General features: G+C 42.2%; 1 protein-coding gene across 1 annotated transcript in view; it reads left to right on the plus strand.

Moving 5' to 3' along the window:
- Positions 1–23,655, plus strand: part of ABTB2 (ankyrin repeat and BTB domain containing 2) — a 152,513-nt gene extending 128,858 nt beyond the window's left edge. Inside the window, exons 5-17 of the mRNA XM_083749927.1 lie at positions 2,702–2,867; positions 3,550–3,639; positions 4,113–4,214; positions 7,468–7,564; positions 8,202–8,337; positions 10,418–10,644; positions 12,154–12,332; positions 13,126–13,231; positions 13,336–13,438; positions 14,684–14,774; positions 15,957–16,025; positions 19,573–19,686; positions 21,571–23,655. Of these exons, the coding sequence (XP_083606053.1) occupies positions 2,702–2,867; positions 3,550–3,639; positions 4,113–4,214; positions 7,468–7,564; positions 8,202–8,337; positions 10,418–10,644; positions 12,154–12,332; positions 13,126–13,231; positions 13,336–13,438; positions 14,684–14,774; positions 15,957–16,025; positions 19,573–19,686; positions 21,571–21,768 (1,678 nt within the window). The 3' untranslated portion in view covers positions 21,769–23,655. The remainder of the gene's footprint in view (positions 1–2,701; positions 2,868–3,549; positions 3,640–4,112; positions 4,215–7,467; positions 7,565–8,201; positions 8,338–10,417; positions 10,645–12,153; positions 12,333–13,125; positions 13,232–13,335; positions 13,439–14,683; positions 14,775–15,956; positions 16,026–19,572; positions 19,687–21,570) is intronic.
- The last annotated feature ends 249 nt before the right edge of the window (positions 23,656–23,904 follow it).

Genomic DNA, 23,904 nt, shown 5'->3' on the forward strand with positions numbered 1-23,904 from the left:
CCTTTTCCTTTTTCTTTTGAGGGGCATATTCCCTTCGGAAAGTTTTTGGACTCTTAACTATTTTCTGTCCTGGCCAGCAGAGCCAATGGTGAGGGGCGAGGGGAACTGGGGTCTTCCAAGAACTGGAGATCACCACATTGGCTACTCCTCCTAAGAGGTACTATTTTCTGAGATAGAATCAAAAATGGGTGCCCCCTTTTCATGTGTGCTTGAAATCAGACACGTGATCTGTGTAAACTGGGCAGACATTTAACCAATGGGCTTGCCTGTCCCTGTCATGTCAGTGGCACTTATTTTGAGTGAATACACAAAGGATTGGTAGCAAAAAATCCCAAACTTGGGAAACTACAGCAATGGCTCAAAACTTTTCATGCTCTTCCATCTACCTACTTTTATCATGGACTGGATTGAGATGGGTAAGCGACACCATATGGGCTTACACGGGGGGGCGGGACACGACCATGTAGGGAAATAGCATTCACACACATGCAAATGATCACATTTGGCACATGCATGACTTTGGCATAGAATGCACACACTGGGAACTTAAAATGGGCCCCGGTGTCCCAGTGCGTGTGCCACATATAAATGGAAATATCTGGTCCTTGGATCTCTTCTCAGCCTCTGCAGCCACATTCCCAGGCCACAGCCCTCTTCCTGCCCTGCTTTGCATCATCCTGGAGTGTTTTTGCCTGCCTGGAATGTGTCTTTAAAGATGCTTCTTACTTGCCTGAATGAAGACTAAAAGGGTTGTGCAGGTGTATGGGGAGAGCAGCCTGCTGCACAAAGGAAACCCAGCCAGATGGGTGGGGTATAAATAATGATGATGATTATTAAAATCCACAGTTGTTGCTCTGTCCACCTTTGCCCCTTGCCCTGCTCAGTGCTGGCATGTGGCACCCAGGAAGTTTCCCAGAAGGGGATGCAGCCCTCAGCCTGAACATGGTTCCCCACTCTTCCCCTTGCAGACTGTAGATAAACTCATAGTAAACAGCCATCTGTGTTTCAGACACTATTTATACTCTGGCAGTTTTGCAGGCGCTGGCAGCGGTCCTGGCATCACACAACTGCCACAATCGTCTTTAAATACGAAAAATATTTAGATTGTATAGAAATCTAAATATTTCTATACAATGATTTTGATGATGAGATTAATTCCACTATTTATTGCTGCTCAGCGCAGTGTTTGCTGCTGATTATAAATACATCTTATGCACGAAGGAAGGGTTTTATTTATCTCACAACCTTCTATTGGATGCTGCTGCTGAGTCCCTGCTTGGCTGTGGACAAGTTATCAAACATCCTCCAGTGTGACCATTTGTAAATCTCGTAAAAGGTTTAGTATTCATTATGAGAAGAAAGGTACTGCAAAGATTAATCGTGCTTTTTTTATTGAGCATTAAGATAGTTAGATGAAATGCACTGGGGGAAATATTAGCATTTCCCTTAGGTAGTCAGATGAATGAATTGCTCAAAAGTCACTGCAAGATTTCTTTCTTCTTAGTCAAGCTAACATTAATCTCAGAAAGAGAGAGACGTTGTGAAATTAATAGAGTGCTATATTTTATGGAACAAATTCTTTAATAGGAAGTTGAAACTAAAAATAGAATAAAATATCACACAGCAAGATTTCTAAAGCCCTTCTGCCCAACAGTAGACCTTAATGCATCTTCACAAACATCCTATAAGGTAGTAAAAAATAAAATAAAAGCAGGAAACTTGCAACAAATAATAGAACAAGCATGTTGATGTGGCTGTCAACTTGCTGAAACTAAGCAGCTCCTAGTCTGGTCGGTGTTTGGCTGGGAGACTGCTGGAGAACGGCATGTGTGCTGCTGTGGATTCTATGATGGAAAAAAGGTGGGGTAAAAATACAAGACAATATATAAATGACAGCTCAGATGGCTTCATAAAGATCCTTCTTTCTCACCGTGCGACCTTACTCGTTCATTTCAGTTTAACTGGCCCAGTTTGCCTACACAGAAGACTGCATCAAATGAATGTGCTGGCCATGCATGCAAGAGGACTGTCACATGGTCCAGTGTGTTAGAGCTAGTCTAAAAAGGGCAGCAGCATGCTATAGACTACATTGTAAATCTTTGGGCCGCAGATGGTTAGTGCCATTTTTTATTGCTTCACGATGTAAAAAAAAATCTTGCAAGCACAAAACTAGCATTCTGGAACGAGACATTATAGTAAAGCTTGCTCACTAATGCCAGTTTTCTAAGAGTATAGAGCTTTCATATGGGGGAGCATTCAGAAATATGATTCCCACCTACCTAAAGTGTAGACCATAGGTGGTGGCCAATGTGGCCCTCTGTGAAAGTTCAGACCAGCGCAAGGATTTCTGCTTGCACAACACCACATTCCCCCCACCCTCTTCACCTTCTCCACACCTCTTCTAAATATATTCTAGGGGTTCCCACAACCCTCTGGAGCTGATATGGGGAAGATGTGTGAAATGCATAGGGGGAGCAGGGGGAAAGTCCTATTATTCAAGGAGATGGGATGGGGTAGTTGAGACTGTTCCATATAGTAAAGATATAAGACAACTCTGATTTTCTGCTGAAATTCAGGACTATAAATAATCATAATGGTAATAATACAACCCCCTTTAATATTAATAATACGCCTCTCTTTAAAACCAGTAATGCACTGCTTAAAATTGCAGCTATATTTTCTGGCTATGTGTCCCCAACAGGCCTGAATGCTGCTTCAGTTCCTTCCGGAGAATGGATGCAAAGGCCGCCACTGAAAAATTCCAGCAGGATTTGGGGTTTCGAATGCTGAACTGTGGAAGGACTGACTTGATCAACCAAGCTATAGAAGCATTGGGTCCGGAAGGGGTCAATACAATGGACGATCAAGTATGTAGAAGGACGGGGTCTGGGGATGGGGGTGTATCTAAAATTAATTGGGCAGATCAGTATACAAAGCACTTACTGAGATAGCTCAGACACTGTCTCTTCCAGCTCTGTAGCCCTATGATTCTAAGTTGCAGAGGACGTTCCAGTTCATGAGAACTGATACTCTTGCTTCCTGTTTCTGCCCACCATTATCACATTCTGGGGATTGGCGGACAGAGGCAATTTCATGGGCAGCAGCAACCGAGTAAAATTTCTCATGGGGCAACACAGCAGCAACAAGAACATCAGCAGGCACACACCCCTCACTCCACGGATGTTCTTTAGAGGTTGTCAACCATTATGGACATGTTGACAAAGGGAAGGCAAAATGACTGTATCCTGCTGCCATTTCAGGGGCTCCAGTTGGTTGTGTGAAGAGGGGAGCCTATTCTTCTTGCAGAGTTCTCCCAAGTAGGACCAGTTCCCTAGTGCAGACCTTTGCCTCCAATTCCTGGGGGGTGATGAGGATGGGCAGTGACAATGGGACAGGGGAGCAGACCTAGCATGCTCTTCCCTCTCTCCCTTATGCTATTCTGTCTCATGCAGTTAGTATCCCCAGATAAGGCTCAAAAGTGTGCCTATAAACTCCATGTGAGAATCTGAATCGCAGGCTTTTTGATGACCACATGCTTTGTCCTTAAAGGGTATGACTCCACTCATGTATGCCTGTTCTGCTGGTGATGAAGCCATGGTCCAGATGCTGATCGATGCTGGTGCAAATCTAGATATACCAGTAAGTAAAGACTGAACCCAGGGATGCTGCCAGTTTAAGGCCTGACCAAGAACCATTGCTTATTATCCCTCAGAAACAGTGTCTTGTTTGAGGACGATTGCATGTACTGAAGGCCATTCTGAGAGAGAGATTTCCTTCTCTGAAAAATAATTGTTATGGATTCTAGAGCAATAAAGCTTAAATCACCTTCAAAGCTTGCCACAGATGAGATCATGATTAACAGTGGCATAGTAATGGGGAAATAGAGGGAGTAAATGTTTCCTCCCTGCAAAAGCAGCCTCTGAAGGAAACCAGTAGATGCAGTAGAAAAACCCAAGGGATTGAATACACTGATTGGTGTTGGCAGTACTTTCTGAGTCGTGTCAGCCTGTCACTCCCAGGGGCCGTAATTTACTAGGGAAGTGCCACTCCCAGGCATTTCTAAGGGGAGAAGAAAGATGGCAGTGGCTAAACATTCTTTCAATTTTTCCTAGGTCCCTGGTAGTTCCTCCCGATACCCATCAGTTCATCCTGATAGCCGGCACTGGACTGCACTCACCTTTGCTGTGTTACATGGACATATCTCTGTAGTTCAGGTGAGCAAAAGACAAGTTGTCAATCTGCAGTTTGAAATAACAAGAAACAAAATGGAGATGCAGGGCATCCAAGTTCAGAAACTAGTTGCTTTTGTTGCTTTTGTTGCTTTTGTAACACATATCTATCCTGTAAATATTATTATTATTATTATTATTATTATTATTATTATTAAACACAAACAGGATAGAGAATAGTGTTTTTTTTTAATAACAGCAGTACCAGGTCATCACACAAATAACAACATATAATAAACTTACTCCTAAAAAGACTTCATGTGATCATTATATTTTGTCTATATATTACATTTATAATATACTTAATAGTGTATGTGGTCGAATATTTCCTTGCGTTGTATTACATTACAAACACACTCCATTTTTCAATAACCAAGTTATTGATTTGAAGACCTTCCCTCACCCTCAGGATATTAGTCAATTTTGCTACATTCATTAATTCCCCAAACCTCAAAATCCATTCATCCAAGGTAGAACTTCTTACTTTTCCCCAGTTATGACAGATTATCATATGTCTCTCTGTTAAAAAATATATTACAACTTCTTTATCTTTCCAGTATATTAAATCTTTCACATAACCCAACAGCAATTAGGACTGGATCTGCAGACAGATCATCAGTATTATAAGTTGACTTTATTTTTCAGCTCAACACATGATCTTTGGCATCTCCAACAAATATACCAAACTAATAAACTTATATCAGTTTTGCATTACTTCCCAGCTTTCCAGAAGGAAGGAAAATTCAGCAAGTTTGCAGTGCTGACATGCTATGTCTGTAGTATAAATATGGCATAACATTTGTTCATATAATGTTTTGCTCCTCATTATTTGTTTATCTGAATGTTTTTAAAGTTTTCATGGACCAGTTGCAAAGGTACCATCATTGATCAAAAAAATGAAATATTTCCAAGGGATCTGTCCACAATATGATTGTTTTAAAATCAGGATTGATCACATGCTTAGTTACGGCAGGACAATAGAGACATCTGGAAATCCAAATCCTCTTGCAGTTATTAGTTATATCAGGATATGGGAAGAATATATGTAAAATCATTTGTGCATTTATAAAATGGTGGCATCGCACTGGTTGTGCTTCTCCAGGCTCTTCCAGTAGTTCTAGCAGAATTGACCTTTACATGGAGAAGATAAGTCTAAAAGTTTCCTCCCTCTTCCCAAGTAATGAAAAGAATGCCTGCAGTATGATCCTAAGTGGGTCTAGTTGGAAGTGTATGCAGAATTTCAATTTACCGCACAATTCCATACATGTCTACCCAGAAGTAGGTCCCATTGACTTCAGTGGGGCTTACTTCCAGGTAAGAGTGCCTCCACACTGAATAAGGAATGATGCTCCATTTATAACTAGCTTTTATTTGTTTAATTTCTTCTTCCAAGATAATGAGGAGGCAATATGAACAGATATCTTGATAAGTATATTTGGTAGCTAGGATGTGTCTACATATTAAAAATTAGATTAATGAAATATAACAATATATCCAGAAGTTGCAAAGCAACATGTTTGAAATGTTTCTTTAATATGTCATTGGAAAAACCAGTGTTGGTCATTCCTTACCCTCCCAAACATGTCAGCTGCTGCCTTGTGCAAGTCCTCTTTCTGCTTATATTGTCTGTGTTGTGGTCAAAGGCTTCGTAGAATTTGGGTCCAGTGATGTATTTTGGGCTCTTGAAATACTATTATCTTCTCCCTTTAATGTCAATAGGAATTTAAAATGAACAACAACAAGTAGTCAGTCATGGGTAGAGATTTTCCTGTTTCTGCTATTTCTGTTCACATAAGTTAGCAAGCAATTGTGGACAGAGTTCATTCAATTTCGAATTATACATAAATGCAAATGTCCATGCAAATGAGATTTTGCCTTCAAAGACTTGGAACATTGCCAGTGCACTCTTTAGTATTGCAAAGGCCGGGCACACTTAATTTACACATGCAATGATAATAAGCGTGTTTTGCCCCAGAGACACTGCTGAGAATCCTGTCAACAGAACCTTTCAGAAGAAATGAAGCCTTGGGCTTTCTAAGCCATGTTTTTGTTAACTGCAATTAATGTTTACTCACTCCCTGTTGTTCAGTGGTAAACATTTAATCTTTGGAAGCTCTGTTTTTCAGGTGTCTCCAGTGACCCATGGGAATTAATTGTAGGACCGATTCTGAAATAATAATAATAATAATAATAATAATAATAATAATAATAATAATATTTATACCCTGCCCATCTGGCTTGGTTTCCCCAGACACTCTGGGTGGCTCCCAACAGAATATTAAAAACACAATAAAAGATCAAACATTAAAAACTTCCCTAAACAGGGCTGCCTTCAGATGTCTTCTAAAAGTCAGATAGAAGAAGAAGAGTTTGGATTTGATATCCCGCCTTTCACTCCCTTTAAGGAGTCTCAAAGCGGCTAACATTCTCCTTTCCCTTCCTCCCCCACAACAAACACTCTGTGAAGTGAGTGGGGCTGAGAGACTTCAAAGAAGTGTGACTGGCCCAAGGTCGCCCAGCAGCTGCATGTGGAGGAGCGGAGACGCGAACCCGGTTCCCCAGATTAGGAGACTACCGCTCTTAACCACTACACCACACTGGCTCTCTAGCTGTTTATAGCTGTTTATTTCCTTGATATCAGAGTAAACACAATGTGGGCAGATCCTATGGACACACATGCTTGGATTACTCAGTGGTAGTTGTGTAACTGCCACTTGCAACTTTGAGGAATATTCAGAAGTACAAATCAAAATGCTCCTTTTAATGACAGCATTCCCTTTTTCCTATTTTTGTAATGTTTCATTGAAGAACATTCTCACTGAGACCTTTAGAGCCGGTAACAAGAAGGCAGTAAACATAAGTAAACTTGAAGGAGTTTTCTGCACAGCATTCTCCAATAAGAAGAGAGGTGGATGCTATGAGCCTAGTACAGTGGATCCTCCGGATACGAACTTAATGCGTTCCGGGGGTCCGTTCGCACCCCAAAAATAACATAAATAGAGGTGTGCTTCTGCACACACACACGGCATGATTGAGCACTTCTGCACATGCGCGTGCAGCAAAACCCGGAAGTATACAATTCCGGGTTTGCCGTGGCCGTAACCTGAAGATTCCATATCCAGAGGGATACGTAAGTAGAGTTATGATTTTGTAGTGGATTTCTGCCGAGGGAGGTTACTCTTTTACTTTTTCTGTTGCTCTGTTTCTTGAGTTGTTTATTCCTACTGGGCATTTGCAGTTGCTCCTGGATGCTGGAGCCCACGTCGAAGGCTCCGCTGTGAACAGTGGAGAGGACAACTATGCAGAGACCCCACTCCAGCTGGCTTCAGCAGCAGGCAAGTCTGAGCAAGCGTTGCATTTTCACTCCCCAGAAGCAGGAATTTGCTCTCTTAATGCGCAGTAGGTGTCAAAACACATAAAAGTGGGAAAAAGCAATGTTTTCAAAACTGCCAAACGCATCTGTTCCCGCACCCTTCAATATTTTTAAGCTAACAGCTGCTGTCATGCAACTGCTGACTGAGCATTCTGTGTGCACAGTGGGGCACTGGGATGATGTGTAAGTTGCGCGATTTGTACAAGGCTGTGTGTGACCCAAGTGGAGGCATGTCCATCCAGTCTTCTTCATCCTATTTCAGGGGGAATGGTCATAGGTATCTGCTGTACAAATGTACAAAGTTGTATACTCATTTCCTAGACTGCACATTTTCTTGTACACTCAGTGGGACGTGCCCCACCCTACGTACAGGATTCTCTGCTCACAATATGTGAACTGGCCATATGTGTGTTCTTTTATACCTGGATTGTTTCTCAGCTGTGTGTCATTTACTGTACAGCATTTTAATGTGTGTTGTGCATCAGTTAAACTATAAGCCATTTTCTCTCTATGAATGAATACATAAATCAGATGGTTTCTATACAGTATAGTATATCCTTTGAAAATGCCAATAAAGGTAAAATGGTTTGTCTTTCTAGGCAATTATGAGCTAGTCAGCTTGCTACTGAGCCGGGGAGCAGATCCCCTTCTAAGCATGCTGGAAGCCAATGGGATGTCATCATCGCTTCACGAGGACATGAATTGCTTTAGCCACGCCGCTGCACACGGACACAGGTAAACCTCATAGACAGGCACTCATCTCCAGACAATGATGCTTAAAATGCCAAGTCAACAGCAATGGAATGTACTTCAAGGTGGTTGTACACTATCTCCCCTCTTCCTCCAGCAATATGGGTATAACAAGACCAGGGGCATTTTGCAGGGCTGGCATGACCCACACTCTCTTAGCCACTGCTCTGCCCTCTTCAATATAGGCACAATAAGGATGAACTTCATTGGCATTGACTGTCAGGGACTGGGCAGAGGAGGAAAAGTGGAGACCGCCTCCCCATCCCGACACTTCCAGGGAGGAGGAAGACAGTATAGATTTATGACAGGGGTTTGATGGAGGTAGCAGCTTAGAGGCAGATGAGGGAGGAAGTTGAGAAATCATGGAAGAACCAGAACAACACCCAGCTGACATGTTGTTGTTAGAAAGTATTCCAGCCCCTTCATCTCCCAGAACCCAGAGAGCCTTGAAAGTAGGAGAGCAAAGAACTCCGAGACAGAGAGCACGTAGCAGCACCCGTAGAGGAGATGACGAGAATGACGAATGAGGAGGTGGGAGAGACGGAGGGTGGAGATTCACTCGGGACAATGCCATTATCCAAGAGGCTGGGCTCAATAGCCTCTCACTGTAAATACTGAATAAAAAAGGACGGCAAGAAATCTTAATTTGTCTTTATACTTTCCTGGGCAACAGGAATTTCTGACAGCATCCTGACATTGACATTAACAGAGTAGTTTTTAAAAAGTTTACAAACACAGAAGAAAACAACATTTTTATGTGAGATAAGTCCTAAGTTAGGAAGATTGTGAGCTCGTGTCTCTGCTGCTATATTTTGCTTTTGACTTCACTCCCCCAATCACACCTATGCTAAAATCATGGGTACCTGAACTACGGAGTATCAATTACTTCTTCACTAGGGAAAAGCAGCAGAAAATTTCCCTATCTGTTGCTTCTTTCTGGAAAAAATGCACAAGGAGAGCATACAGGAGAGATAAATTTGTGCCCTCTGTAGTCATACAGAAAACGTCATGTGCCCAGCTTGTGCGCAGAGAGAACAGCGGCAAGCAGTAATTTGGATCAACCACTAACAGTTGGTGTGGCTGTCGTGTAAATTTGTGTGGTGCAGTGGAATGTGGACCTGCTGAGCTATGAAGATTGTTATGATGGTAAAGGAAGATGAACCCATGGATGCTTCTCTTGCTCTTTGGAGGAAGAAAGGGGATACAAATTGGGGTAGGTGGGTGGGAAACATAGATAGCCTATGGACAAAACAATAAGTATTCAAGCACTGAAAGGATTTAATGTTGAATTCTGTTTTTATAATTATCCTGCTGATATGAAAAGGCACTTTGCCATCTTTAAAGCATATCTGTGGAGATAAGGGTCTATTAACCCAAACTTCTCTCATAACCTGGAATGAGCTCATACTTTATAGCCCTCTTCAGGCAATACCTGTACATGTTGAGTAAAGAGGTGAGGGGACAATGAGCATGCTAGCTCTGCCACCGCCATTCCAGTTGCCATTGGGATCACCTTCCACAAGCAGGAGGGCAATCTTCTGAAGTGGGGAAACTTCTGTACCCATGGAGTACATTCTTGTGTGTTTTAGAATATAGTGGTACCTCAGGTTACAGACGCTTCACGTTACAGACTCCACTAACCCAGAAACAGTACCTCAGGTTAAGAACGTTGCTTCAGGATGAGAACAGAAATTGCGTGGCAGCGGCGTGGCAGCAGCGGGAGGCCCTATTAGGTGAAGTGGTGCTTCAGGTTAAGAACAGTTTCAGGTTAAGAACGGACCTCTGGAACTAATTAAGTTCGTAACCTGAGGTACCACTGTAATGGGGTTTTCAAGATCTGTGTGGAGCCTCCATGGGTACAGGAAGCTCTCTTCTTCAGACAGTCACTCTGCAACTTGTGGAGGGCCACAGGTTCGATGGGGAATATTGCTATAGCACACTCATCTCTCATCCCCCACCCTCCACACCCCATGTTTAACAAACACAGGATCTGAACACCTGAAGAGAACCTGTTGGGATACCACACCCAACCGTGAATAGCATCTCTCATTTTCCTTTATTGTAGAAATGTTCTGCGCAAGCTCTTGACCCAGCCGCAGCAGTCCAAGGGAGATGTCCTCTCGCTGGAAGAGATTTTAGCAGAGGGTGTGGACAGTGACACCTCCAGCCAAGGAAGCTCCAACGAGGGCCAGGTTAAGCTATGCAAAGCCAGGATGAAGGCTTTGCAAGAGGCCATGTACTACAGTGCTGAGCATGGCTACGTCGACATCACAATGGAGCTCAGAACGCTTGGTAAGGGGAGCTCATTTCCGGACACATTGCTTCAAGAACAACAAGGCCTGCAATTTTAAAATACAGGAATTCCCACTCTCTGTGTCTATAAACATTTTTTTTATTACATCTAATATAATGGACGGGATTCAACCACTGAGTGCCATCAGCAGAAGCCCTGAACAAGGACCTCTGTTTACGGGTGGGATGCCCCCCTTTGTCATCCCCTGTGTACCCCCTGCACTCCCAAAATTGGATCTGAGGGGTAGGGAGGACCTCTGAAACAGCATGTGAGGGATTGCTCTATCTGGCAAGCCAAAATGCTTGCACCACTGGAACGATCAGAAGAGTGCAGCGTTGAATTCCTCTAAATATGTTTCTAGAATACATTACATAAAACTTTAATAAGTCAGCACCTGCCTGAAAGCTTACATTCTAAAAGGCAAGATAACAGAAGTAGTGAAGAGAGGAAATATTTGCATTTCTGTGTTTATCCATATTTTATTTATTAATTATAGTGTTTCTGAAGTAGAAAGGGGGCCCTCTAATTGCAAAGTAACAGAATGTTGCCCTGTGATTTCTCAACTTTTAACATTTGTTTGCACATTCTAAAAGCAGAGCAAATAAATAAATACAGATCTCCAAGATTTTTTTAAATCGTTTCACATCTGTTCCTAATTTGATCCATGCCAAAGAACTCACTGTGTTTGTTGTAAACATCTAGTTGTAGCAATGTTCAGTTTTAGAAACAATGTATAGGACATGGGTAGGCAACCTAAGGTCCGTGGACTGGAGAAGGACCCAATTGCCTTCTCAGTCCGGCAAGCGGACGGTCCGGGAATCAGCATGTTTTTACATGAGTAGAATGTGTGCTTTTATTTAAAATGCATCTCTGGGTTATTTGTGGTGCATAGGAATTCATTCTTTTTTTTCTTCAAAATATAGTCTGGCCCCCTGCAAGATCTGCTTGACGGTGGACTGGCCCAGTGAGCCTCTTGGGCTTGCCGGTTGGCGGTTCGAATCCCCACAATGGGGTGAGCTCCCATTGCTTGGTCCCTGCTCCTGCCAACCTAGCAGTTCAAAAGCATGCCAAAAAGTGCAAATAGATAAATAGGTACCGCTCCGGCAGAAAGGTTTTGCCAGAAGCGGCTGTCATGCTGGCCACATGACCAGGAAAAACTGTCTGCGGACAAATATCAGTTCCCTCGGCCAGTAAAGTGAGATGAGCGCCGCAATCACAGAGTCATCCGCTACTGGACTTAACTGTCAGGGGTCCTTTACCTTTACCTTTATAACTTCAGTGGGTCTGCTCTGAGTAGGACTAGTTTTATATACAACCCACTATGTCTATCATACCTTGCAAGTAAATACCCCAGAGACATCTGGTTGGAATATTGAGAAGAATCATTTGGTTTGATTCAGCAAAAAAAAAAGGGGGGGTGTATTTTCTGCCTTTTCTTTTGCTGCCATCAATTCAGAACTTTCTCCATGGTAAAATAATCATTTTTGCTTTCTAATGAATGGCCACAGGAATCCCATGGAAGCTCCATGTGTGGATTGAGTCACTCCAAACAACTTTTTATCAGTCTCGTTACTCAGTAGTGCAGAATCTTCTACGGGAATTCGTCACCATTAAAGAAGAAGACTACAATGAAGAGCTGGTTAATGATGGACTGCAGCTGATGTTTGAAATCCTCAGAACCAGCAAAGTAATCAGTTTCAAAACTATATTCAGATATGCATTGTTTGGCTCAAGAAAATCTCTGGCTCCTTCCAAGGGCTCTGTAGTTTGCTTGGGCGGAATCAGTGATATGTGAGGATCCCAGTTAATTCTGGAAGCAGGGGACAATACCATGCTGTGTTTACTTGAGCCTGATTAACACAATTTTGCCAGGGATCAAATCTAAAAGTTCTCAACAAGGTCTCCATCTAGGCAGAGACCCTCCTTCTAATAGTAATTGAGATATCTATAGTGAGTTTGCTCTAAAAGGATTTCGTTAAAACACACACACACACACACACACATTTAGCTAAAGTACATTTATTCTGCCTTTCTGCCACACAGTTGCATACATGGAAATTTAAATGCATGTAATTTGCAAAGATCTAAATAGTCACACTGCATTATACAGAAGTAGAGAGACACTTCAAAAGGATAATACAGACCCTAGTCTTACTCCAGATTCAGCAGTTCACAACTAGTTGCAAAAATCACCCCTCCCAGCTGTGGAATCACATCCCAATATGCTTCAGAAAAGACATCTAGCTCACATAGTGGGGTCCAGATTTGTATTTTTCTTAGCAAAGAGAGATTCCAGTAAGAATGGATTTAAAATTAGCTCTGATTGAACCTTACACTCTGCAGAGAGCTGAATTTTACCTCCTTGTCCTTTATATTCCTCTCTATACTGTAAGGGAGCAGCAAGGGAAATAGGCAGCTTTTAGCTGTCTGAGATTGGTCCTTACAGAGCTCTAATGATCTCCATTCGTTCTTATTCACAGAATGAGTCTATCAACCAGCAACTTGCCTCTATCTTCACTCATTGCTATGGAAGCAGCCCCATCCCTGGCATTCCTGAAATCAGGAAGACACTTCCAGCACGCCTAGGTAAGATGGTCACCAGCAGAGATTTTGAGAGTATTGTTTTTGACTTCGTAGCTGTAAAGCCTTTCTAAACCATTTCCTCCTCCTCTTCTCCTTCTCCTTCACAGATCCTCACTTTTTAAATAACAAAGATATGTCCGATGTTACTTTTCTAGTGGAAGGAAAACTGTTTTATGCACACAAAGTTCTTCTGGTGACTGCTTCAAACAGGTGAGATACTTAGGAAGTGGCACATGATACCTTTGCAGAGTCATTCCAAGATCAAGAAAGATGAATGGTTGAGTTGCTTACTCAAAGAAAAAAATTCCTTCCAGTAGCACCTTAAAGACCAACTAAGTCAGTTCTTGGTATGAGCTTTCGTGTGCATGCACACTTCTTCAGATACACTGAAACTCAAAGAAGTAATCCCTATTTTAGTTTTTCACAATGCCAAGCTGTCATTTCTTTGAATATGGATGCAAGGAAGCATCGCTGTCTTGGCAGCTGTATTCTCCTCCATACGTGTTAGTCTTTGTATCTGTCACATCCGATCTACACATTCATGTGAACCATTCTTCAGCTTTTATTGATAACTTGAAATACTTAAGCTGTAGAAGGAGGATTAATGGATGGTTGCAGCTCAGAATGGCAGAGAGCAAGGCCAGAGGGAGGCTTTTCTTCTTTCAAGGAGAACAGGACTAAACAAGATTAGATATGGTATGTAGCAGGCATGGGAAACCTACTGCCTGTGGGTCTCATTAGACCTAACATGGCTTCTGGTTTTGACCACAAGACCATTTTTTTCAGCTAGAACCGGCTGCCCATTACCTGTTGTCAGGTGCAGGGCTAGTAAAGGTACTGATGGAAAGGAACAACCTCAGGAAGGTTAAACTGTGCTCCTGATTGTTTCTTGGAAAACATGCCCGGCATTCATTTCCTTTAAAATTCAACACCAAACCCAAGCTCCACTGGGATTGGTTTCACTTTGGAAGTTTAGATCAGGGCTCCAGAGGGGAGCCCATTCCTGCTGAAAGCAGGGCTTGCAGTCAGTGATGCAAATGCAACCCCCTTTGGGACTGTCTGTACTTGGATGCAGTCAGCTGATTGGCAAGTATTTCATGTTTCACCAGAGTTGGATAAGATCACATATTAGCCAAAACCAGGCTTTGAAGGACAAGAGGAAATAATGAGAGGCAGGAGGGTGCATGCAATCGCACGGCTTGTTTCTGGTCTAGTCTCATGTTAAACCTTAATCAGACCTTCATAACTTCTTTCATATACCAGGAGCTAGTCAAAAAAATGGTTCTACCTACATATTTTTAATTCTGCCTCTCACATGGATTTTTCTATCAGGAAAGAAGGTGTCATTGAAACTCCTAAAGCCATAGACCCTTTTTTCACTTCACATATAGAAAAATAATCTAAGCAAATGCAGCTTGAAAGGCTCTTTCTGAAATCTTTCTTCTGCTTTCACAGGTTTAAGACACTGATGACCAATAAAACTGAACAAGACAGTCAAGGCAGCAAGACTGTAGAAATTAGTGATATGAAGTACAATATCTTCAAGGTATGTATTTAAGAATAATCTGCACTGTTACCCTTTTCAAATGCTAAAATTGAGTATGATTCAGAGGCATCATAGTCTTAAGGCATCATGAGTCAGAGGCATCAAAGTTTCAGGTTTAGGGGACCTGTCATTCAAAAGAATTAACAATTTTGGCTGAAGAAGCGGCTTTTGCTTATGTTCAAAAGAAGAAACCAATATAAATGAACTCTAAAATTCATTCATCAAACTGAGATCTACCCAAAATTCATCTGTCCAACCAAACGCTTTAATCCATGCCCCGGTTACTTGTTGATGTGGACAAAGTAGCTTGTGAATCAGAGATTGCTGAAATGCTCAGCAGCAGTTTTCATGTCATGGTGTCACTTTTTGCATTGGTGATGAACTGCTATTACTTTTGTCCATGACAGCAAATGTATACCAGAGATAACTGGGACTCCTAGCACAGCTCAAACTGTACTTGTGTAAACAGTCACCAAAATCTGCTGGAAGTTACGAGGCATAATTTTTATGCCATGTTAAGCAAGTGAGGTCTGAATAGAGTCAGAAAATGTGCAGCCTTTGTGTTGAATCTGTTTAATGGTCAAAAGGTTAAAAGGATTGGAATATTTAACTTTTACTCTCTTTTTCAAACATCTGCAAACCTTAATGTCCAGTATGTCATGAAAAGGGAGAGTTGGCATTGGCATATAAACAAAAATATACACCACTGAAATCCAGCACTCAGGAGCTCTTCCCACTTTCCAGATCTGTTTTTAAAGATCTACGGGAAAATGTGTTGAGGCTGGAAAACTGAAAGCCTAAAAGTAACATTCTGTAGAACTGACACAAGGATCCGTTTATTTGCACTCTTTCCTCAGCCATCAATCACTTATTTTTTGTGCTTTGGCTATATAGGAAAAATGCAATTGCAGCTCAGTTTGCAAAGTGGAGACATTCTGTATTTTAATCTCGAGCTGAGCTGTAATTGCTATGTTTGCATCCAGACTTTGCTGGCCAGACCGGTCCATCGCCAGAGTTGAATAGTAAAGAGCTTACACGGAAATTAATATTGCATATTGCACTTGCTTTAATTTATAATCACTGAAAGTTTCTGTATTGGGAGCCAAGTTGCTGTGTGACAGTTTCCCAAGGCAAACCTGCGAGTTCGCATTTCTCACTGCTTTGGCTGTGTTCCTGTTTCAGATGCTGATGCAATATTTATATTATGGAGGAACAGAATCTATGGAAATTCCTACTGCTGATATTTTAGAGGTGAGAGCATTTCTCCCAACCCCTTTCAATCTATTGCAATGGTTCTCAAAGGGTGTAGCAGGAGAGGATGGCAAGTGTGGCAGGAAGATGCAAGGACAATTACAGAAACATTTAAACATTTCAGTGTAGTATAGTATGGTATGGTATAGTATAGTATAGTATAGTATAGTATAGTATAGTATAGTATAGTATAGTTTCACAGATTTCTCCCCCGCCCCCAGAAAATGGATCTTTTCAAAATGAGAGCAAGAGCATCAAGTGATTCTGAGGACAATCCTCGTTGCCATTTATTTTGGGAATGATTCATGTTCTTATGTAGCTGCATTGTTTTATACTTTCTGGATGTCCTATGATCATGTTATAAAATAGTCGTGCTCTGTGTTTATAAATCAAGCACTTCTAGGAGTTGTTTCTTTATGTTTTCCAATGTATTTCTGATCAATAAGAAATTCGGTGTGGTGTGAGCAAATATTTATTCTGAAAATGAAGCCCAGAGAAAAATAGTTTCAGAACCACTGGTCTGTTGTCATCTTGTGCTGGTTCAGGATTATTTATTTATTTATATACCAATAAACCATAAGCACACTTCAAAGCAGTTTGCATTAAAAAGATACAATAAAAGCCTTCAAAAGTTAAAAGCAATTTAAAAGGAAAAAGGTTAAAAACAAGCATTGTGGAAGGATGAACTCTTAATTGCCTGCATAGGACTGGCGGAATAGAAATGTTAGTATCAATAATATTGAGGACGTGTATCTATACCACAAAATTTGTGCTTTGCAGGCACACTGTGCTGTTTGACAAATGATTTCCTAAGAGTTTAGACTGAGTGCACATGTGATATATTCTGAAACTAAAACAGCACTTCCCTGTTTAGGGAAGCTTTTAATGTTTGACGGACTATTGTATTTTATTATTTGGTTGGAAGCCGCCCAGAGTGGCTGGGAAAGCCCAGCCAGATGGGTGGGGTATAAATAATAATAATAATAATAATAATAGGATGAGGAAAAGTGATACTCTGAGGACAGATACTTTGTGGCTCAGTGACTGGAAATGGGGAGCCCGTAGACTAGTTAATCTGTGCATTTATGTAGAAAATAAATAGTACAAGGTTCAAGTGAGGTGGAAGTTCATTTTTGTCAATTTAACATACTGGGCCAGCTAGATCAAAATCTACAACCAGGTTGTTATATAGTCATACCTCGGGTTGAATACGCTTTGAGTTGAGCGTGTTTGAGTTGCGCTCCGCAGCAACCCAGAAGTAACGGAGCACGTTACTTCCGGGTTTCACCGCTTGTGCATGCGCAGACTCTCAAAATGACGTCACGTGCATGTGCAGAAGTGGCAAAAAGCGACGCACATGTGCGCAGATGTGCCGTCGCTAGTTGTTTACCTCTAGATGCAAACGGGGCACAGGAATGGATCTTGTTCGTATCTAGAGGTACCACTGTAATTTACAAACATGGCCAATCAGCAAGGGTGATGGGAATTATAGTTCAGCATCACCTGGAAGGCCAAAGGTTCCCCACACACCCCGGGTTAGATGCTCCACAGTTTTGGAATATGTCTGCTGTTTCTTTTTTTCACTCTGTATTTGCCACTTACCTCTCTTCCTGATGTTTTAAGCTGTTATTTTTAAAGGCTAGTCCGTGTTTCCACCTGTATCTTATTGCCCTGTTTGTGAGATTCATTGAAACAAAGCACAGTTTAGAAGAGCATCCAGCAAATAAAAGCAATGCGATGCGCAGGTGTGAAAACTCAAAATGTGATCATATTGCATCACAGCATGAGTAGGGAGAGTTCATTATGAAGAAAATGGCACAAACATGCCATGACACACTCGTGTTGCAGCTGGTCTAGACTAGCTGAGGATTGCTCCATGCTGCTTTATTCTGTATTGTTTTGCTTTGAGGTCAAGGCTGTTCACTTTTAACTTTTTCTATGGTACCAATCAGTGTACACAGAGCCTTAACTGAAAAATAATAATAGTGTGACAAAAATAGGCAGGAGATTGCAATTGGCAACAGGGAAACAAAAGAGAAAGGGGGGAAGAGAGAAAGGGGCGGCAACAGAGAAATGTGGGGTAAATGCAGCTTTACTTACTTAAAACCCTTTAAAGCTCAGGGGAGGATCAAGGACTAATGGCAAGGGTGCGATTTAAAGAAGGGATTTGAAGGAGATAAAATACTACATGCACCTTTAGGAAGGGTGTATGGGATAATGGGTAGAGTCACAACAGAGTGCAATAGACCTTTGGGAGGCTGAGATTGGCTCGGTTTAAGGAGCAGAGATTGTGAGGGAAGCAAGCAATTGGGTTTTAAGAAGGAAGCTTCACACTACCTAAGCGATGAGTGTGATAAGTGAGTTTGGAGGCAGCATTATAGACTGAGAAACTACTGAATGATTGGGGAGGGAGAGAAAATGGCAGTCATCCTAGACACAGGTGAATGGCCAGAGCATAGCAGAATTTAAGCTGACCAGACCAAGAGAAGTTGGAGGGCTTTTGGGGAGAAGTGACACAGCTGTGTAACCAACGCAAAGGAGAGGGGGGTCTTAGAGATAAAGCCAAGACTGCCTACGTGGTCAGGAGGAAAGGTTGCTGAGAGATATGGAGAGTAATCAAGGAGAATTAGCCCTGGCAGGAAAGATAAGCAGTTCAGCCTGATACACATGGAATTTGAAACAGCGATTAGACATTCAGGTTATTGGACAGGGAGATGGAGGGGGAGAGGTGTGGGGTATACAATTCCAGTTCCCTATAACTTTGGAGGGCTTAAACCTGATCCAGCCATTCAGATACACACATAGTACAGTACTCCACATAACTGGACTGCCTCATAATATGTGTGGGGATTATTTGTTGAGTGGACTCCTCTGTGAAAATTTCCAATACTTAAAATAAATGGCTAAATTCTGGATTTTACTGCTGTGCAGCACATAGCCGAGCAATTATTTTTTAAGTGTTCCTCCTATAGAAAGTTCTGTAAACAGTAAAACTAGTACATCCATGGAGAGAGCTGAACTAAACTTCTTAATGCCCTGCTTTCCTACATGCATTGCATTGCATTTTGTTTTGTTTTGTTTTGTTTTGTTTTGTTTTGTTTTGTGAGGGAATACACCTTCATTCTAAAGTGGGACAGCCATAGTACGCTACCAAAACACTCTTACATCTTACTCTGTGTTATCTGTGGACTTAATGTCCATATTGGATTAACTGGCACATTTCCCTGACATTCCTCTCTCTCTAATAGACAAGAGAAATTATGACAGGGGCATTTTCAGGCAAGTTAACCCTCCTGCAATTCAAAGGAGGATTCTACCATCTGTAGAGCTGAACATTTTGATTAAGGCTTTGGGAGATGCTTCCTGACCCATTAATGCTGTAGCTCAAGAATAAGGAAAAGCGCCAATTACACAGTTCAGTTTTGCAAGGAAGTTGGAAGGCTGTACAAAAACAAAACAAGTTTCGGTTTTGCTTCCTTGATGTGCACAGCTTCCCTTGTCAATCACCCGTTGTCATCTTCAGTGACTTCTCTTTCATCCTCACTAGCTGCTCTCCGCTGCCAGCCTATTCCAGTTGGACGGCCTCCAGAGACACTGTGAAATACTTTGCGCCCAAACCATCAGCACCGAAAGCTGCGTCAACATCTATAAATATGCCAAGGTAAAGGACAAGTCCTCTTCTGTTCAGCCTCAATAAGACTTGCAAGTGTTTTCAGGTGCTGTGAACATAAGAATAGCCCTGCTTGATCAGAGCAAGGAGTAATCTAGTTTTGCTCTTTGTTTCAATCAGTGGCTGGACAGCTTTGCTTTTGGAGAAGTCCAGAAGGACACAAAGGACACAGTTCACCACTTCTTGCTTGTCCACAACAAGCAAGTATGGTGTAATTGAATTATGTTGGCTGAGCAATCCCAGACAAGATGCTCCTCTGCAGAGAAGAACATTAAGGGGTGGTATTTGATTAAATAATACAATGAGCGAAATGACTTCCCACTTGTGCCCACTCCACTCACCATGTCCACCCCCATCTGTTCCTCTAGAGCAGATTTGGGGGTGGCATGGGGTATACACAGAGGAAGGAGAGAAGGGAAGTCCCATTGCACAAGCAGAAGAGTTGCTGCGTTGGCTCAGTTATTTAGTTGAATGCCACCCACGGAAAACTGGGATGTCAGTACATCGTGCCGTGGAGAAAGTTTCTAGCAGTCCATCTTCTAAGCTCCCCTTTGCAGTGTGAAGTGGTGCAGCTAAGGAGAGGAAAGGCAGTGTAGTTGTAATGATGCACACGTTATCAGCAGCAGCAAATACAGTGGTACCTCAGGTTAAGTACTTAATTCGTTCCGGAGGTCCGTTCTTAACCTGAAACTGTTCTTAATCTGAAGAACCACTTTAGCTAATGGGGCCTCCCGCTGCCGCTGCGCTACCTTAGCACAATTTCTGTTCTCATCCTGAAGCAAAGTTCTTCCGAGGTACCACTGTAGTCTTAACAAGTTAGAGTCAACTAATTGTCAGGCCTTGTTCATAAATACTACATTGGTCTATCTTTCTGTGGCAGGATTCCTATTCCACAAGCAGCTCCATGGCTTGTAGATGCTCAGCAGATGTTTTCAATCAGCACTGCATCTTCCTTCTAGGGAAAGTGTCACTTGTTTAATTTCTGCCCAGCACCCCATTATTAAAAGCACCAGAATCATGTTAAGAAGCAGGCAATAACTCCAGCATGAACCGGGGTATGACGCAGGTGTTGCATCATGGTGACACAAGTGACTAGGCCTGGTATATCCAACACAACAACCTTTTTTCAAATATTTCTTGCTTCTTCGTTGGAACTTTCACTTCTATGAACTGAGAAGAAGGTGGTCCATATTATATTTTTAAGGATGCTGTGGAAGGGAAACACCAGAAACAGACTCCCTCATCATACATACTTTTTATCAAGACATATCATCAGAACGTTTTTCTACCAATGAGGTGGCAGCCCAGTAGAATATAAATAATCAGGGGCTGGAACCATCTTTCCTAACACAGCAGCAGGGTACCTTAGAGTAGCTCTTGTGTGTTTTATTAAACATCCACTTTTTCTAAGGCTCATCGTATATGCACAGAATTTCTTTGACTGCTAATACCATGTGCCATCTGGTACTGCTCATTATGCTGTCATGGGGTGCCACATGGATTGCACCCTCACATAACAAAACAGGTATCATCTTGGCTATTTCATTGACCAGCTGCTCTTTTCCTTTAAGAGTTACTTGACTTTGGCTCAACAAGCAGCAGGAGATCACAAAGGGATTAGAAAGAGGGAGACTTTTACCCTCTTTAAAATATCCCAGTAGAACTGCCCCCCCCCCCAAACACACACACACAGGGGACAGAAAATATTCTTTAACCCTGGGATTAATATCCTCTTAACCATTTGCTGTCAGCATTTAAGCCTCTCCATACACTGAAGCTGTCTGAGTGGGTGGGGGAGAGAGAGGCGATAATTGACAGCTGCATTAAAAATCCCACTTATCCGCCAATCTGACATGACGCTCTTCTGTTTTTCAGATCCACAGTGCCCAGGAACTAGTCTGTTTCTGCGAGGGCTTCTTCCTCAAACACATGAGTGCCTTGTTGGACCAGGAGCCTTTCAAACAGCTCATCTACGGCAGGAACAGTAAAGTTCAGGGTCTGGATCCCCTGCAGGACTTGCAGTCCACACTGGCCAGCAGACTTCATTCCATTTACATCACCTCAAGGGTGTGATTGCCAAGAGGAACTACAGTGACCCTGTCTGGATAAGCTGGGATGCTCAAAGCACTTGCTCATCTAACTGCACTAAGACGGGATTTTGGCCCAAATTTGCTGGCTTCCCTCGCCGGCAACTGGATTGCTGAAAGTTCCCAGTACAAAAGACCTGACCATTCACTGTGCAGCTGAGATTTATAGGCACGGACACCCAAAGCAAATACTCCAGTCTAGCTCAGGAAACCTTGCTTGCTGGATTAGAAGCTGCAAGTATAAACCATTCAGGCAGGAAAACATGCAGTCTGTTGCGTTTTTGTGAAGGAGATGCACATTCCGAAGTATGTTGGAATGTACATTCTCCACCACATCTAGTTGCAACAGCTTGTTTGGGTGTGACAAAACTGAATCGGTACCTTAATGCTTTGATCTGTACTGAAAATTAGAAGGCAGGGTTGGAAGTCGCTAACTGGGAACAAAACTCCTCCCTAACACCCAGGGCTTTTTTCAGCTGGAACTCACTGGAACTCAGTTCCAGCACCTCTCAGGTGGGTGCCATTACCATTCTAAAAGAACGAGGGAGGAGTTCATGGTGAGTTCTGGCACCTCTTTTTCTAGAAAAATAGCACTGCTCATACCCAACACTTTCGTCAAGGGTTGCTTCCACCTTTGCATTCTCTACTGGATGAACATTTAGAGTGGAATATTTAAAAAACTGAGACATCATGCCATCTATGCAAAGCGCTCACTGTTTGGGGAGAGATTTGCAAGTGAACGATGCTTCTTCTGTGAAGGGCGTATTGTTAATAGACTAAAGGAGGGAAAGGATAGAGGGGAGCTGTATAGGAGCAAGGGGGAGAGAGATGTGTGGCAAATGTATTTGTAGAGCGTGGATGGGGAACCTGTGGATCTCCAGGTGTTGCTGGCCTCAAACTCCCATCAGCCCCAGCCAGCATGGCCAGTCTTGAGGGATGATGGGAGTTGCAGTCCCACAGTATCCAGATGGCCACAGGCTCCCCACCCCTGCTGTAGTGTTTCAGGGAAGTTACTAGAAGTGTAATAGAAATGTGGGACTGCTTGGTGTGAATATATGTTTTAGAGGCAAGAGAAGTTTTTCTCCACAATCATATCTAGTTTTTTCCCCGACCCTGTGAACTGCCCTCCTCACGCGCTGAAGCATTTTCGTTTTAACATGTCATTGGGAGGTTGGGAGAGCATTCAATATAAAACTAAGCATCTTTGTAAATGATTATTTCATCAGTTTTGAGGATGCTAAAGGTCAAAGAGCTTTTGCATATTATGGCTGAGAAAATTAACTCTGAGGTAGACACCTTTTCTCAGGCATCAAGCCTACTTTCTTGCAACCATTTGTCTCTCTCTACTTCATCTTTCTGCATAATACACCAACATCACACAGTACTGAAATGTCATTGCTGCCCAGGTAAAAGAATTCAGCCCTTCAAAAAGCCAGGAGGAACTTCATGAGCGGCACATATTGTAAGTGGGCCAGGAATAGGGAGCGGATCAGAATGCTAAAAGTTAAAAAATGCTCAGTGCAAACAGGCTCTTGCACAGTAGCTGTCCGAGGCAGTTGTTAAACTAGGTGGTAAGATTATACACCCTTCAATCAATCACTTTTGAAATTTGGACCAGAAACGAACCCACAAATTCACATTTCCCTCCCTGACCCCAGAAATCACAGAAAAGGTCAAGCTTGTTTGGGAATATCCCCAAAAGTTGTAATTCTGGAAAATAATTTTGAAAAAGCTGTTTCAGCTATCTGTACAAAAAAAATATTATAGATTCTGTTGCATTGCTGTAATGTTGTCTGCTACATTAACTGTACATTAATGTCACTTATGTAAATGTACCATATTTTATTAACAACATAACTTTTGTTAAACTTTACAGATGGTATAAGCTCAGTTATTTTAAGGCGGCTAGGGAACACATTATGATGAAAAGGAAGAGATAAAAACAAGAGTGCCTTATGATAAACTATGCATGAGATGGGCTCTGCATGCACAAACACACTCAGGAAAATAGATTTTCTTCCAATTCTGTGCTCAGCTAGGACTGGGCGAACGGCATGCAGGTAGTCTTGTTTCAACAGCTAAACAGTTTCTTTGATACTACTGCCTTCTTAATGCCTTACTA

This window comes from Podarcis gaigeae, assembly GCF_964106915.1.
Source record: "Podarcis gaigeae genome assembly, chromosome: 1".
NCBI lineage: Eukaryota > Metazoa > Chordata > Lepidosauria > Squamata > Lacertidae > Podarcis > Podarcis gaigeae.